Source organism: Hydra vulgaris, chromosome 08 (genome assembly GCF_038396675.1).
Source record: "Hydra vulgaris chromosome 08, alternate assembly HydraT2T_AEP".
NCBI lineage: Eukaryota > Metazoa > Cnidaria > Hydrozoa > Anthoathecata > Hydridae > Hydra > Hydra vulgaris.
Window position 1 is genome coordinate 44,397,501 of NC_088927.1, and position 15,000 is coordinate 44,412,500.

The 15,000-nt window shown below is 28.8% G+C and overlaps 1 protein-coding gene across 1 annotated transcript in view; it reads left to right on the plus strand.

Moving 5' to 3' along the window:
- The window catches only part of LOC136083877 (TNF receptor-associated factor 6-B-like), a 97,847-nt gene that overhangs the window by 78,012 nt on the left and 4,835 nt on the right, over positions 1 to 15,000 (plus strand). Inside the window, exons 6-7 of the mRNA XM_065803785.1 lie at positions 4,657 to 4,731; positions 4,939 to 5,016. Of these exons, the coding sequence (XP_065659857.1) occupies positions 4,657 to 4,731; positions 4,939 to 5,016 (153 nt within the window). The remainder of the gene's footprint in view (positions 1 to 4,656; positions 4,732 to 4,938; positions 5,017 to 15,000) is intronic.

Consider the following 15,000-nt stretch of genomic DNA (forward strand, 5'->3'; position numbering starts at 1 on the left):
TCATAGTTCATTTTGATGGGAAACTTGTTAGACAGCTAGAAGAAGAGAATGATGTGACAGTTAACTGTGAGAGAATTGCAGTTAGTGTAACTAGCCCAGATTTGGAATGTAGAGATGATTTTTTGCTTGGCATAGTGCAGGCAAAAATTTCAACTTGGTCTGAGCAGGCAAATTTAATCCTCAATTCCTTGGAATACTGTGATATTGTCGACATTATCATTTGTGTTTGCTGCGACAAAACTGCATCCAACACTGGAAAATTTGCGGGAGCAGTTACAATCCTATCAACTATCCTTAATACAAGTTTTGTCTGGTGCATGTGTTGTCACTATATTATTGAAGTACATATTAAACATTTTATGACTGCTCTGACTGGCGCCGAGACCAAGTCTCCGAGAAGAGAAATTTATGTGCGCTTACAGAAGGCTTGGTCAACATTTGTCGACAAGATAGACACATCATCAGACAATCTGGGTAAGTTTAACTGGACTTCTTTAGAGATTGGATCACCTGTCTATAGTATAGCCGAGGCAGCATTAAAGTTTTGGGAAACTGCACTTTATGAAAATATTTTCAAAAGTGGAGACAAAAAAAATCTTTGTCAGAGGAGAAAACAAAAATCTTTTATTTACTACCTTGGTGGTCATGTTTCTGCTATAAAATTTCATCAGCCAGAAGCTTGCCATGCAGCAAGGTTTATGGCAGATGCAATTTATTTGCTTACATTGGAAATGACAAAGAACATCTCAAACATCATGAATGAAAAGGAGAAGAAGATGTTTGAAATAGTTTCTTTATATTTTTGATTAACATACTGTCCTTGGTTTTAAAAAAGCTCTCTTATTATTAAAGCACCAGTTAATGATTTAGCAGCATTCAAAGATGTGTTTGATTTAAGGAAAGAATATCCCAAGTTTTCTCAATCAATACTGAAAAGCATGCAAAATCATACCTGGTATTTAAGTTAGCAGCTTGTTGTAATGGCTTTAGTTGATGATGATGTTGAAAAAGATGAGAAGAAGAATTTACTCCAAAAACTGTTGCAGTTTCCTGTTCCTGAAGAATTCATGAAGGGTAAACCTAAAATGCCTGGAATCACATCGTCTTCAACACTATCAAATTTAGTTGCTAATCAGAGCTGGATTTTATTTTGCATAGCCAAGGTTACCCATGACCAGGTTAAGTTAGCTGCACAAGAAGACTTGACTGTTTAAGACAACTTTAAGTTTTTTGTTAAAAATATAGTAGTCACCAATGATTGTGCAGAAAGAAATATAAAACTGATCCAAGACTTTATTATGTCATACCAAAATGAAGATATGAAGCAGAATGTTTTGTTGGTTGCAAAAAACTACAAAAAAACGTTGAATAAAAATCTGACTAAAACCCAGCTAAATCAGATTTAAAGTGCTTGTAATATTTGTTGAACATTTCTTTTCACAATTCTTCAACACATGCAACATATATTTCACATAATTTATAATATGATAAAAGCTTAACATAATTTTTTTCGAATATTTACAAGTTTTATCGTAAAAAAAGAAAAAAATCAAAAACAATCAAAAATTTGAAGTTTTTCACCAAGCACTTATAACCGTCTATGATTAAAAATTCTGATATATTTGGTCATAATATACCTAATAATCAAGTTCTAGATTGCGCACATCTCTTTTTTCCGTAAAAAAAATTTTTTGGGACGCCCTAATATATTATATATATATATATATATATATATATATATATATATATATATATATATATATATATATATATATATACTTATCTGCGTCTGCCTATAATAACATTTCCAAAAAATGCATACTATGCTTACAAGAAAACTTCGAAATTATTACTTATTTGTATAAAGAAAATTTACTAAATAAAAAAACTAAACAGATTTCTATTTTGAAGACATGAAAGTACGTCCTTTTTAAAAAAATTATAAAAAACAACAGGCCTACCTAAATTTATTCTTATTCTAAAGAATTCTTTTGATATATATATTTTTAAAAGTTTTCAAACTTTCTTTATTCAAATAAAAAAATAAAGCTATATTTAATGTTAAATATGGTGGTAGAATTTAAGTTTTCCATGCTTTTCGCTGGTTACCATTATTTGTTATTTTTATTATTATTATTAATTTTTGGCATAAATTACTAAGTAAACATATGAGTAAGAATACTAAATCTCACTTTATTAGCACTGAACTATTTACAAACTATCATGCATTTAAAACTTTTCTTTTGATGACGTTTGCTATTAAATTATTCTTTTTTGTAAAAAGTTTCAAACGTTTTTATAAAAAATTTAAAACGTTTATTTTGCGGTTTAGTAGACAGTTATGCGGTTGACGACAACTTTTACAAGTTTTTTGTGATATCGATGCATGACCTCTAGTGTTTTTTTTAAACTTTGTAATGTTTAAATTTTTAATAATATTTATTACTTTGAAAAATATAAAAATTACAGCTAAATTGATTTTAACGCGACTTATTTCGAGAGTTGTTAAATGAAATAATTTTAATCTCGAACTGTATTAATGTCCATAAATGTGTGGAGCGGTGCTAAATCTGTTTGAGTATTTCTAAATATTTTTTCAAATATGGTGACCATACTAGTTTATCATTTTTCAAGTGAGGTCTTACTAAAGCGATGTACGATGTTCTGCGCAAAATTCAATTTATTTTACTAAATGCATGTTTAATGAATATCAATATCGCACTAAAAAATTGCATACAAAAAGCAAAAAAGTCTTAAGAATTAAAAATATAGCGTTATGTATTTAAAAAAAAAATAATAATATCAAAGTGTTTAGACATAATATATTTTAAGGGTTGGTTAATATGCTTAAAAAACGTTAGGCGGCAGAAGGAGGAAAAAAGTTTTTCTGAGTAATAAATAAAAATAGTAAATGGCTTTATTACTTTAATAAAAGAATTTTCGTTTTCAGTTTTTACTAAAAGGGCACTATATAAGTAATTACAAATACATTTGACAATAAGAAAACACCATCAATATTAAAAACAAATAATATTCCTTCCCAAAAATGAGCCTTCCCAAAGAGTTCTTGATAAGAGGTGGAGGAGGGGGTTGACGTGTTTGTTTATTGCCATTTAAGGTGGTAGACCACTAATAAAAAAATATCCTTCAAAAATTACATTTTAGAAATTATTTTTATATAAGTTAATTAAAATTTACATTTTAATGACAATTTTTTTTTCATTATTAAAAGGCTTAAGAAATTTGGTCCCGAAAACCCCAAAATAGGGTTATTTTGTTGCGGTGAATATCTCAAAAACTAGGTATGGTATCAACTTGAAAGTTTTCAGACTTGCTTTTAATATAATGAAAAAGATCCTGTACCAAAACAAAAGAAAAACATTAAACAGTTTTTTTTAAATAAAAAAAACACTTCGATAACGAAAAAGGAGCATTTTTGACCATATTTGAACTTTAATATCTTTTTATCGAGTTATCATAATGCAATAAAAGTGGTAGGGGACATCCATACAACTAAAGGAACAACTCCTGAAAGTTTTATGAAAATCAGCTAAGAGAATCAAGAGATAATTACCGCAAAGTCGTAAATTTTAAAGAACTGAGAAAAACACATTTAAAAAAAAACACATGAAAAAAAAAGATTTTCTTTTGATTTGCGATTTAGTTTCAATTTTAACTCTTATCAACTTAATTAAATATTTGTTTATAGTAAATAAATAAAAAGCGACAATTGACAGGATGACAATATATTCATTTTTTTTTTTTTTTGCAGAGCTACATTTGAATTGTAATTCTTATAAATTAAATAGATTTTTTTCAGCTCCAACGTTTGATGATTTATGTTGGTTTCCCCTGAAGACTCTGCGTTTCTTGCTATACCTTTTTTTATTTCTGTTATCTTTATTTCCCATTATTTTAGTCATTATTTAACCAAAGTATAGAAGACAGAAAATTAGCCGAAGAAAGTTGTGGTTGTTGTAAAGTAATTAGACATTTACTGAAGAAATCCGTTAAAAACCATGTAACACACTGCACCAAAAGCATTTAATAATAAACAAAAAGTAGTTTTAGAGTAGCAGTCACCACAAATGAAGTTTTTTTGTCTTAATATTAAGGTATTTTGTTCGATAACTTCCTTTTTTGCTACATAGCAACGAAATAAACAATCCGTTGCTACGGACAAATTTATGAAAATGTCTAAAACGCATTATTAAAAACTGATTTTTAATAGGGCTAGCTTTATTTTTATATAAAACTAATATGAAATACGTAATCTACGATAATTATGTTACTTAAAAACTTTAAAATTGAAAAACTGATTTTTTCGATTTTTAATAGTGGTCTACCACCTAAGGCTTAGAAAAAACATGTTGCTAACTAAGATATTAACAAAAAAAAAAAAAGAATCCTTATTGGCTATTATTTGTCGACTTTAATGTCTAAATTTTCCTACTAACTTTTAAATATAATTTTCGTTGGAAAGAAGGGGGGGGGGTGAGACTCCCCTGACGCGTCTCATCGGGACGCCCTTATGATAATGATTACAATGATGATGTTAATGATGATGATAATGTTTATTGATGAATGTGTTAAAAGAAAAGTCAAGTTTAATAAAATAAAAATAAAAATTAAACTTTCTAGTAAATTTACATTTAGATTCATGAAGAAAATTGCGAATGTTTACCTCTTTGTTGTGTAAATCAATGTGGCATGAAAATTATGCGGAAAGAGGTTTAATTTAAAATTGAAATAGCTATTTTATATTAAAATTAATTTTTTTACCGAAGTAAACACTTGACTCGTTAAAAACGTCTAAACAACGTCTATATTACCTTTAGACATCTTTAACACGTCTTTAATACGCCTTTTAAACGTCGTGTGTTTATTGAACATTAAATTTACTTTGGGTAAAAACTTTATTTTTGAATTTTTTCATAGATGTCTTCCCATATTACTGATAGTTGCGCTAATACAATTATTCCATGTCAATATTTAAATATTGGATGCAAGTTGAAGGTAAGAAAATAAGTTTTGAAAAATTTAAAGTTTTTACAACTTGAAAATTAAAGTTGTATAAAATTCTTAAATAATAACACGCAGGTATATATCATCATATACCATCAGTATATAAATCAGTTATATACCATCTATATATATTGATCCCTAACGACAACATTTCTTAAAAATAAATCAAAGTGATCAATAAGTTAAAGTTTTCATTAAAAATTCTTTGTTCAAAAACATTTTAAATTTCCAGTAATTAAGTTATCAGAATGTATGTACAGTCAACTAACTTTTATTCATACCTTGATTTAGTTATACATTGATAAAATTACTGGGAAAGCAGTATTTTATATAAAAAAATTTTTTAGCTAATGCAAGTTTCGAAAATTTGACACCAACTTTACTAGTACACAATTTGTTTTTACTCACTATTTTAACTTTAAATTAAAAAAGTCAAAATAAAAGATATTGTGAAACCACTTACAATAAAATAGAAAACTTCACTTTTTCTAAAGGATTAGCAGGTTAAAGACAAAGTGAACATAAACAGCACTTCCTTGCATAAAAAAAGTTAAAAATTAACTTTCAAAAAAGATTGCTTATTAAAGCAAAAATCTTTGCATATTATGTACATGGACGTGGTCTATCACTATAAAATCATTAACTTTCATTTTGATTTAGTAAGTTTTAATACGATTCCATAACTAGAGACATCAAATTAAGTGGAAATTATCTATAAATATTATATTATTATGTTAAGCTTATTATTTAGAAAATACACATATGAAAACACACCTATAGAAAATACGCAGTACACAGTTTTCTTTAATACCATTTTCTTTTTTAATGAAACAAAAACACATTGAAAAATTTCAGACTTTTTTTTTCAGCTTGATGTCTTTTCTGGCGTTAATAGATTTTGCAGTTCAGGACTGAAAAATTTCTCTTTTCTAGTGATTTTTTATTTTGACAACCAAAAATTTTTAAACCAGGTTAGTTTTAATTCAACAACAAAAAAAAGTCTCAGTAACAAGACATTTTTTATTACTGTTGGAACATTTTATCGGCAATTATTCATACAGCTTACTAACATTTATTACTGCTTGGTCTTAGTATACTAGCAATTATACTTTGTCTTAAAATATTTATTTTGTGATAAAAAAACATCAGTTTGTTAACTAACAGTATGTGCGGCATTGGCGCAGTGGTTTGAGATCTGGCTAAGAACCAGTGTAGAAAGTACGTCACGAAGTATAACCATTGAAGTCCTTGAATTGATAGTGGAGAAAAAAATTGTTTAAATGTAGTTGTCATACTGTCCACTGTACTGCTTTTTGCTAATCTTCGGTTTGTTACAACTGTGAACTCCAGTATTACAACAACTTTTTTTCAGAAACTGGTGTATCATAACTCCTCTACATATGTTCTTTGATAGTATTTATCAACCTTTTTTCTTGTTGAAAATATTTTGTCACGTTGGCCATTAAAGGAAAGACCTGATAAATAATTATTATCAATAATAGAACTCTCAAGTTTAAGCTCTTCCATGGTTGGATACCGATCCCAAGCAAATTTGTTATTATCAATCTCTGAAGATATATTCAATTCAGTGAATTAGCTTACGTTAAACATAACAGTGGCGTGAAGCAATACTCCAAATCTTTTGGTTATTTTGGTTTGTCTTTGAAATTTTTTTTCGCATTTGCAAAAGAATGAAGTCGAATATCAGTGATTATGCTTTTAGTCACTAGGTTTAATTTTCTCATCCTCATTAATTGCCTCATAATTTTTTAAAAACGCTGATGTTGATAAAGATACCATTAGTGTGCAATGAGCGAAACGCAGTAGATTTAGAACTAATAAAGGAATTATATTCTATTTTTTCAGCACGTACTTAGAGAATTATAGTTTTTTGCAAATTGAGAGATCCAATGCACGTTAGGTGATTATATTCTAATAAAAGAAATGTCTGTTTTTAATAGGAACCGTTGTTTTGTTTGGACATTGTATACTGGGCATTTTTGGCATTGTAAACTTTTTATGTTTTTTATTTACCTATATTTTAACTTTCAACATTATCTAATATATTATTTATGCATATATAAATTAGGCAACAATAGTTTTTCCAAACATTTGAGCCATCATTGTGTAACGACAAAAGTCAATTATCTGAAAAATGGGTATACCGCATTTGAAAATACACTCATCATATCAAGTCTGGAAATAAAATATTCTTTTATTTTCAGACTTGATATTCTTATAGTTCTTTTGATATAAATGAATTTTGAAAGACTACAAATCAAAACCTTAAGAAGTTGAAATAAAAGCATTTGAATATATAACGTGCTGCTTTACACAAGTAAATGATGAAGATGTCACAAACAAAATGTGGAAAAAATCCTTACTACCTTCAGTGTTTAATAATATTTATTTCATTAGAAGCATCCGTAGCAAATGCGTTGGTGATTCAAAAATTAGGCAGTCTTATGTAGTAGTAATAATAATGCAATCAAAAGTTATACATTTCCTTGTTGTTTTCATTGGTGAAAATTTTAAAAGGAAATGTCATATCGATACTTTATGCCACAAAGTTTTAAAAAATGTTGAAGTATTGTAATAAGTAAGAAATTTTCTAAATAAATTTGCATTAATTCAACTTTTTTTACTCGCTTATTCAATGCAATAACTATGCAAATATTGCATGAGGTAGTACTAAAAATAAAAAATTAGATCCACAGAAGTATCTAGCACCATAAATAAACTTTAAAGACCGTTAAACTCATCCCAGACTTCTTTTATTGGAAATGAATGTTCTTAATATATATCAACTAAATATTTTAAATAACTTTTGCCTCATGTACAATTTAAAATAAATTTTATGCTTATATCCTTTCCAAGTTTATATGCAATGAAACCATAAAAATCTCGACCTAAGCAAATACAATCTTGTTCATAAACATTATTTTCATATAAATTTTGGAAGATCTCTTATATAATATGACGGAGCTTTTCTTTGGAACCTAATATTTTTAAAAAATTTTGGTTTTTCTTAAAGTTGGAATTTTCTTTTATTTAAAAATAAATTTAAAAAAGTAATTTTCCTGATTAATAATATATTCAAGTTCTTTTGAGCTCGATCCTTATTTTGATCCGTATTGTGTGATTCCTTAATTTAATATTAGAATTATTTGGATGTTTATATAATATTTAGGGATGTCCCGGATAAACTTTATACGGTATCCGTTATTCAGCCGGATAATAACATTAACTGGTTTTTTATAAAACTAATATTTTATGTTAATATCATTTGAAAATTGAAAGAAACCTAGAAATGTTAAATTCTTAAATAATCTAATCTTAATGGTTTCTTTATAATGTTGTTATTATTATGGAAAAGTGGTCCACAACGGACCCCAAAGGGGAGATAGGTCCCTATAAAATCTCTTGCTTGGACATATTACAAATTTGACTTTAGAATACTGTTCAGCTGACCATAAACATTTAAATAAACCATTGGAAAAATATTATTTTTGTTTTGGTAATTTTTGGCAAAAAGAATATGTAAAACTACAACTTTTTAAATTTTATTGAGCTAAGTTTTTTTTAGTTTAACTATAGTTAAAACTGTTGTCAATTTTTCTCTATTCAGAGTGTTAATTTTTAATGTAAATAATGAACAAAAGATTATGTATCATCAACAAATAAGTTAGGTAATTTTTGGTTAATAATCAGGTTTTATTCAGAAATTAAAATAAGGGCCCATTATAGGATACTTCCACAGAAAATGGACTCCTAGCATTTCTTTGTTCAACGGTCGTTTCTTAACATAAGGCATAGTTACGCCTTTAATTTTCTGATGTTAAATTGTGGATAGATTAAATTTCCTAAAAAGTTTTATGTAACTTTTGGTTGGATTTTAAAAAGGGACCTGCTTTTGGTCACTCCCCTAATATTAATAAAATACTACTAAAATTGTATATGCGCAATAAATACATTGGTTTATCACTCATTTATATTTCTTTTACGTCAATGTTGAGAAACTAACATTTTTAGCTTTGATTGCTTTTCCTCACAAATAATGAAAACAATCTTCCGAAAATACAGAGGATGTTGGTGGTGCTAGTATCTTAAATGCTAACTATTTTAGCAGTGGAAACCTCTCTTCATGTTTCTAATAATTTAAAACTTTAGTCATTATTTTTTTCTATAATCGAGTGACTAAAGAAAACATCATCTCCATGAACAGCTTTTATAAAGGAGACTTGATCAGATTTTAATTCGTTTTGAACTTCTTTGTGCGGCTGAAGAAGATTCAGTATTAATATTTTTTCCTTTTTATACAAATTACAATAAATATTTTTGCGTGATTATGCAGCCGAGTTGTACAAAATAACTTCTGACCATATTTATTACGCCCCTGCTTATCTGATTTCCACATGCAATGCATATTGCTCTGAAATCACAGCTATCATTAATTTTTAAAGGTTTTTAAACAAGGTTTGCCATTTTGAAGGTTTGTCACGAAAATATTTTGTCATTATAAGATATATATTTTAGGATTTATCCGGATGTCCACTCAGATAGTTTTTAAATATCCGGGTATTCGATATCCGGCCGAATAATGAAAAAGTGTTATCATGGATACCCCTAATAACATTTACACGAAAAGTGTTTTATATTTGAAATTTGAGTTTTTATTTATTGCCGTTTAACGGTATTCTTTTGTTAACGGTAATGTTGTTAACAGTACGCTATTCAATTCAATAAATATTTGGGTATTTGCACAAAGCATTTTTAAGCGTAAGTTTAGCGCAAGTTTGAAGTAAGTTCAAAATTTACTAATTTTGTATTCACAAAACTTGCTTAGCAACTTAATACAAAATTTAAGGTTTATTTTTTGTAAGTTCAACTCTCAAATTTTTCACAAAACATCTTCAGAAAATGCTCAGCCTGATTTAAGCAAAAAAAGTTATGTTTAGTAGAAGGTACCTTATCCTTGGCGTAACTTTAAAATATTTGCGCAGCTCGTGCATACTGATGTTTTTTCTTAAAATTTGTGATGATATTTTTTATAATTTGTGATAAAAATAGTGTATATGTTTCTATAAGTTATTGTTTAGTTAATAGACTAAAGGGGAGATACCTTGATCCTTTATCCTTTATATGGTTTACGGTTAATTACTTGAAAACCCCTGCAGACAGCAAAACTATTTTCAGTATTTTTAAAAGAATATTTATTTCTTTATTCAAATCAACAAGTTAATTTGGTCCAAATAGTTTTTAGTAAGCTAAAAATCAACTTTATAACATCACCTACACGGTACCCCATATATGGGGTACCTTGATCTGCACTATGGGGCATTTTGATCTTATATACAGTTTTTTACAAAATCAATAAAAAATTAGCAGTAAAGCATAATTAAAAACATAGTTCTTCAAATTTCTGCCAAGAGATTTACAATTAAAGTTTAGTGAACAAGTTTTTTCATTAGAATTTTTAAGAAATGTTTGCAAAAACTGAAAAATCAAAATCGAAAATTATATGTTGACTGACACGAGACCGACAAAGAAATCACGACCGACACCATGCTGCACTGGATTGGGAAGCTTGCAGACGATATCAGCTCTGATAAACTGATACAATTGCTTACTGACAGTGATGAATTTATACGATTTTATATTTTCTCTTTTCAAAAATTTTAGCATTAGCTCATTTTCTTCTTTACAGATTTGTCCAACATAATGAATAGTTTTCTTTTTTTTATCAAATTTAACAAGAACAAAATACTTCCCATTCAGTGCATCAAAGTCAAAGTTCAGGTCTGATGATTCAACTACCTATTGAGAAGATATCATTTCAAGATCATTTTCCCCGTCATAACTTTCAAGCAGTGGTAGGCGATGAATATTATCAGAACCATCGGAAAGTTCTATTTGTTCATCGTCTTCAACTGCTGCGCTTGTAGCATTTTTTTCTTATTACTTTTTATCTTTCAAAGTCTCAACTCTTCCTCAAACTCATCATCGAATTCTTTAAACTGAAGCCTTGTAGCAGCATGTTTTGTTTTAGGTTTTCTGGTGGTCTTTTTTGGATCTTTCTGAACCATGGTAAATATTTTTTTTCTGTTTTTTTTTTTTTTTGCCAAACAAATCTTATTTTGAACAGGAGTGTTTGTTGAAACTCTTGTTTTTTGTTGCCTTTAGAAAGGGTCTCAGAACCCTTTTGGTGTTATGATATTCGGGGTTGCTGTTACGGCAATAGATGGTCCTGCTACAGCAACAGAGGGTCCTGCTAATTCAGAAGAGTTTTGCTCATCAAAGCCAGCCATTGCCTTCAGATTTCCATCGGGTTTAGATATAATAGTTTCTGCAATATCTGCAATATTTTTTGGATGTTCAATAGTAGGAGTGGGTGCTTGACGATCGGTCACTGATGCTGGCAGATATTCATCATGTGTGAAAATGTCCGGATTGAATGGTTCGATCCCGGCAACCTTAAATCCAGATTCAATGTTTGATTTAGTAAATGCTTTACCGTATGCTTCACACACTATCGGAACAATCAGAACGTTTTCTTTCGCCGAGTCGAGGGCTACCACAGATATATGACTCTCTTGGTTGTCTAGCACAAGAAGAACTTGAGAATCTTTCGAACAGTGCGAATGTTTGATAAAATGTTTCAACCACTCGACAAAGACATCTGATGTCATACAACCAGATGGATTAGCAAATCCAACGCAACTTAGTGGGCTATCTTTAATCATAAAATCTTGAAACTTCACCCTCGGTTAAACGAACAGAGGTGGTATCGAAATGCCGATCGCATTTACAGCAAAGCAAGCTGTCACGAAAGTTCCTCTTTCTGCCGAAGTTATGCTACCTACTTGTTTGACATCTTTACTAGAAATAACTTTAACAGGCTTATGTACGGTTGTTAGTCTTGTTTAATCCACATTGTAAACGCTTTTTCAACCAAACTGATCAAGCTCTCGCACTTCCCGGAGATTCCGTAAAAATTCACTAACGATAAATCTGTTGAAAGCTGTTTCTCTTACTAAGCTGGTGGATTCTGATGCTCGTAAAGATACTTTCGGTTATCTTTTCATAGAGTTCAATAACCAATCGATGCCTCCCATTTTGTTTTTAATCCATGAATCCGTAAAAACTTTATTATTAGTAACAGCCATTTCATTTGCTACTTGGCGATTTGTTTTTGCTGAAAGGCCATAGTTCATCTTCGAAGCTTGAAACAAATAATTTGATAAGCAGAATTTTTCTTCTGCGAAGACCTATCGTGTATTAAATCTCGGTTTAAATGTAACACCTGGACTAAGTCTTTGCATTTTAGCGTATCTTTTCAATGTCATACGATTGATACTAAACTCTCGAGCAACTTCATTGTTAGGCCTGTTTTATAACTTCATTGTTAGGCTGCTCTCATTGTTTCGGGAGGTACCATTCCTCTATCTGACTTCCAAATTCTATTTCTAGTCATTTTTAGTCAACTTCAAATCTGAAATTTTGAAAAAAACTCATACATTTTTTTCGAATTTGATAAAATAATTGAATTGTGACGAACAAAGATATATTCTTTGTTCGTCACAAAAATGACAGTAACATAACAAAAGAACATAAGTAATAATACAAGTTTAGTCAATCAATCAATGAACCAGCATTAATTAACTAAACATGAAAAAAAAAAAAAAAAGGAAAACTAAATGAACGAGTAACAGTGACATAAATTTATCAGGTATTTACAAATACAGACGCTAAGAATAAATTGACCAAGCGTCTGCTACGCACAGGTATCGAATCCCAACACCAAGCGTGCACAACTGCTCAATAGCCCGATATTTTTCTTCAATGAGAACAGCATGGAAAACGTAGGACAAAAAATGACTTTCGTTTGCAATCATCTTACTTAAATGGTTGACCTTTCGTATTGACAATTTCAAATCCAACGGCAGCTGATTCATTTTTATGTCTATCAAAAATTCAATAATATTAAATCGAGTATTATTACTATATCTCGATAAAATAATTTACTTTTTTATTTTTTATTATTAATTTTATTTATCTAGCAAATGGAAATGTTTTTTCTTTATGCAATGAATGCATTTCAATAGTTATTCTAATGTAATTAAATACAACAAATTATACGTATCATAACTTTAGTATGGGCCACTTTGATTCTCAGATCAACCAGCCCCGTGTAAAAAAGATCAAGGAACCCCTATAGGTATACATCATGTAATAATGGCTGTATCTCGCCGATAAATAACACTCAACGGCGAAATCATACCATAATATAAAGGTCGATAAAATACCTTGTGACTGCAGTTGATATTTTACAAATATTTAACATAGTGATAAAAATATATGAATAATTCTCATGTTTATCAAATTTACCTTTTATCGTGAAAATCAAACCTTTATTTCTAAAAATTCGTAAAATCGATTTTTTGACAAAACAACAACGAAAATAAAGAGCTAGAAATATACGGTGATAGTGTCTTAAGTCGTCACGCAGATATAATTATAAACAGATGATGTAGCGCTAAAAGATCAAGCTGCCCTACAGATCAAAGAGCCTCCAACTCCCCTACTACTTTTTGTTAAAGTTCAATAGAAAGTAGTTTTTTAATTTTTAATTACTTCCGTATAGGAAGTAGTTAAGATTTAAGTTATTACAGCAAAAGAAATCCTTTTGAAATTTTTTTTTATTCATTTAATTACCTAAAAATTAAAAAAATTACAGACTTTACATAAATTTACAATACTAGGATTGGCGCCACTCGCACAGTTAAAATCTAGTCATTGGAGTGATACCTAAATAAAATAAACAAATAAAGCAAAAATTAGTAAAACAGATAGCGACCAAAAGAAATTAAAGCAAAATTAAAAGAAGAACAATAATATTTAAAAAAGCACGACAAATAAAACAAAAAGGGAAAAAATTAAATTAACTTACATGAGAAATAATGAAAGAATGAGATAACACAACATCTGACGATCAGAATGATGATAAAAAAAAAAAAAGAAAACAAAAGAATATTTTTAAATATTATGAGACAAAAAAAAAGAATAACTTGAATAATAGCAACAAACATAAAAAGCAACAATAGTTAAAATAATTGGCAAAAGACTACAAAAAAAATATTCGTCAACATAAATACTATGCAAATGTTCACGTCAATATAAATTATGCACAAAAAACATAGAAATTCGCGAAAATGTAAAATGTACACATAATCAGACGGCATTGTAAACAATACACAAAAATACACGATAAGCAATTCAAATAACATAAATGAATAAAACTTAAAAAATATTATTTTTGTTTTCTTTTAATACCGTAGCGTGGGGAAATAGAGCACTTCACGGGGTAATCGCGCACCCGTTAACATATTCATTTTAAAAGACAAGTAAAACATTTATTAATAATGCTTAGTTCACTTTCAAGCTAAAAATACATAAAGTAACTTGTTAAATACAGTTCTTTTGGAAGGAAATAAATAACCAATAACAAGTTAATTATATCACGGTGTAGATTCATAGAATACCGTAAAAACTATTAACTGGAAACACTAAGGGTAAGCATTTGTAGTTAAAACTTTCTTAGAATTTTAAATTTTTTTCTAGTATACCATTCATATATTGCAGTAAACTCGTATAAGTTTTCAAGTCTTATAAATAAATTGTTCATAAAATATATGCGTTTAAAGTAAGGTCGGGTAATTGAGCACCTTTTGAAAATACTGGTTTTTATTCTTATAATATTTTCAATAATAAAATTAATACTTAAAGATACAAATAATTTGAGTTTTTAGCTCATATTTTTCACTTTTTTATAACAAATTTGTGGAAATGGTGAGAAACTATATAAAATTAACTCAAAAACAGTCAAAAACTTACACTGATAGTAAACTTAAAAGAGCTATCCAACTTGTTAAGGATGGAGAACCTTGTAAACATGTGACAAGGCTACTAAACATA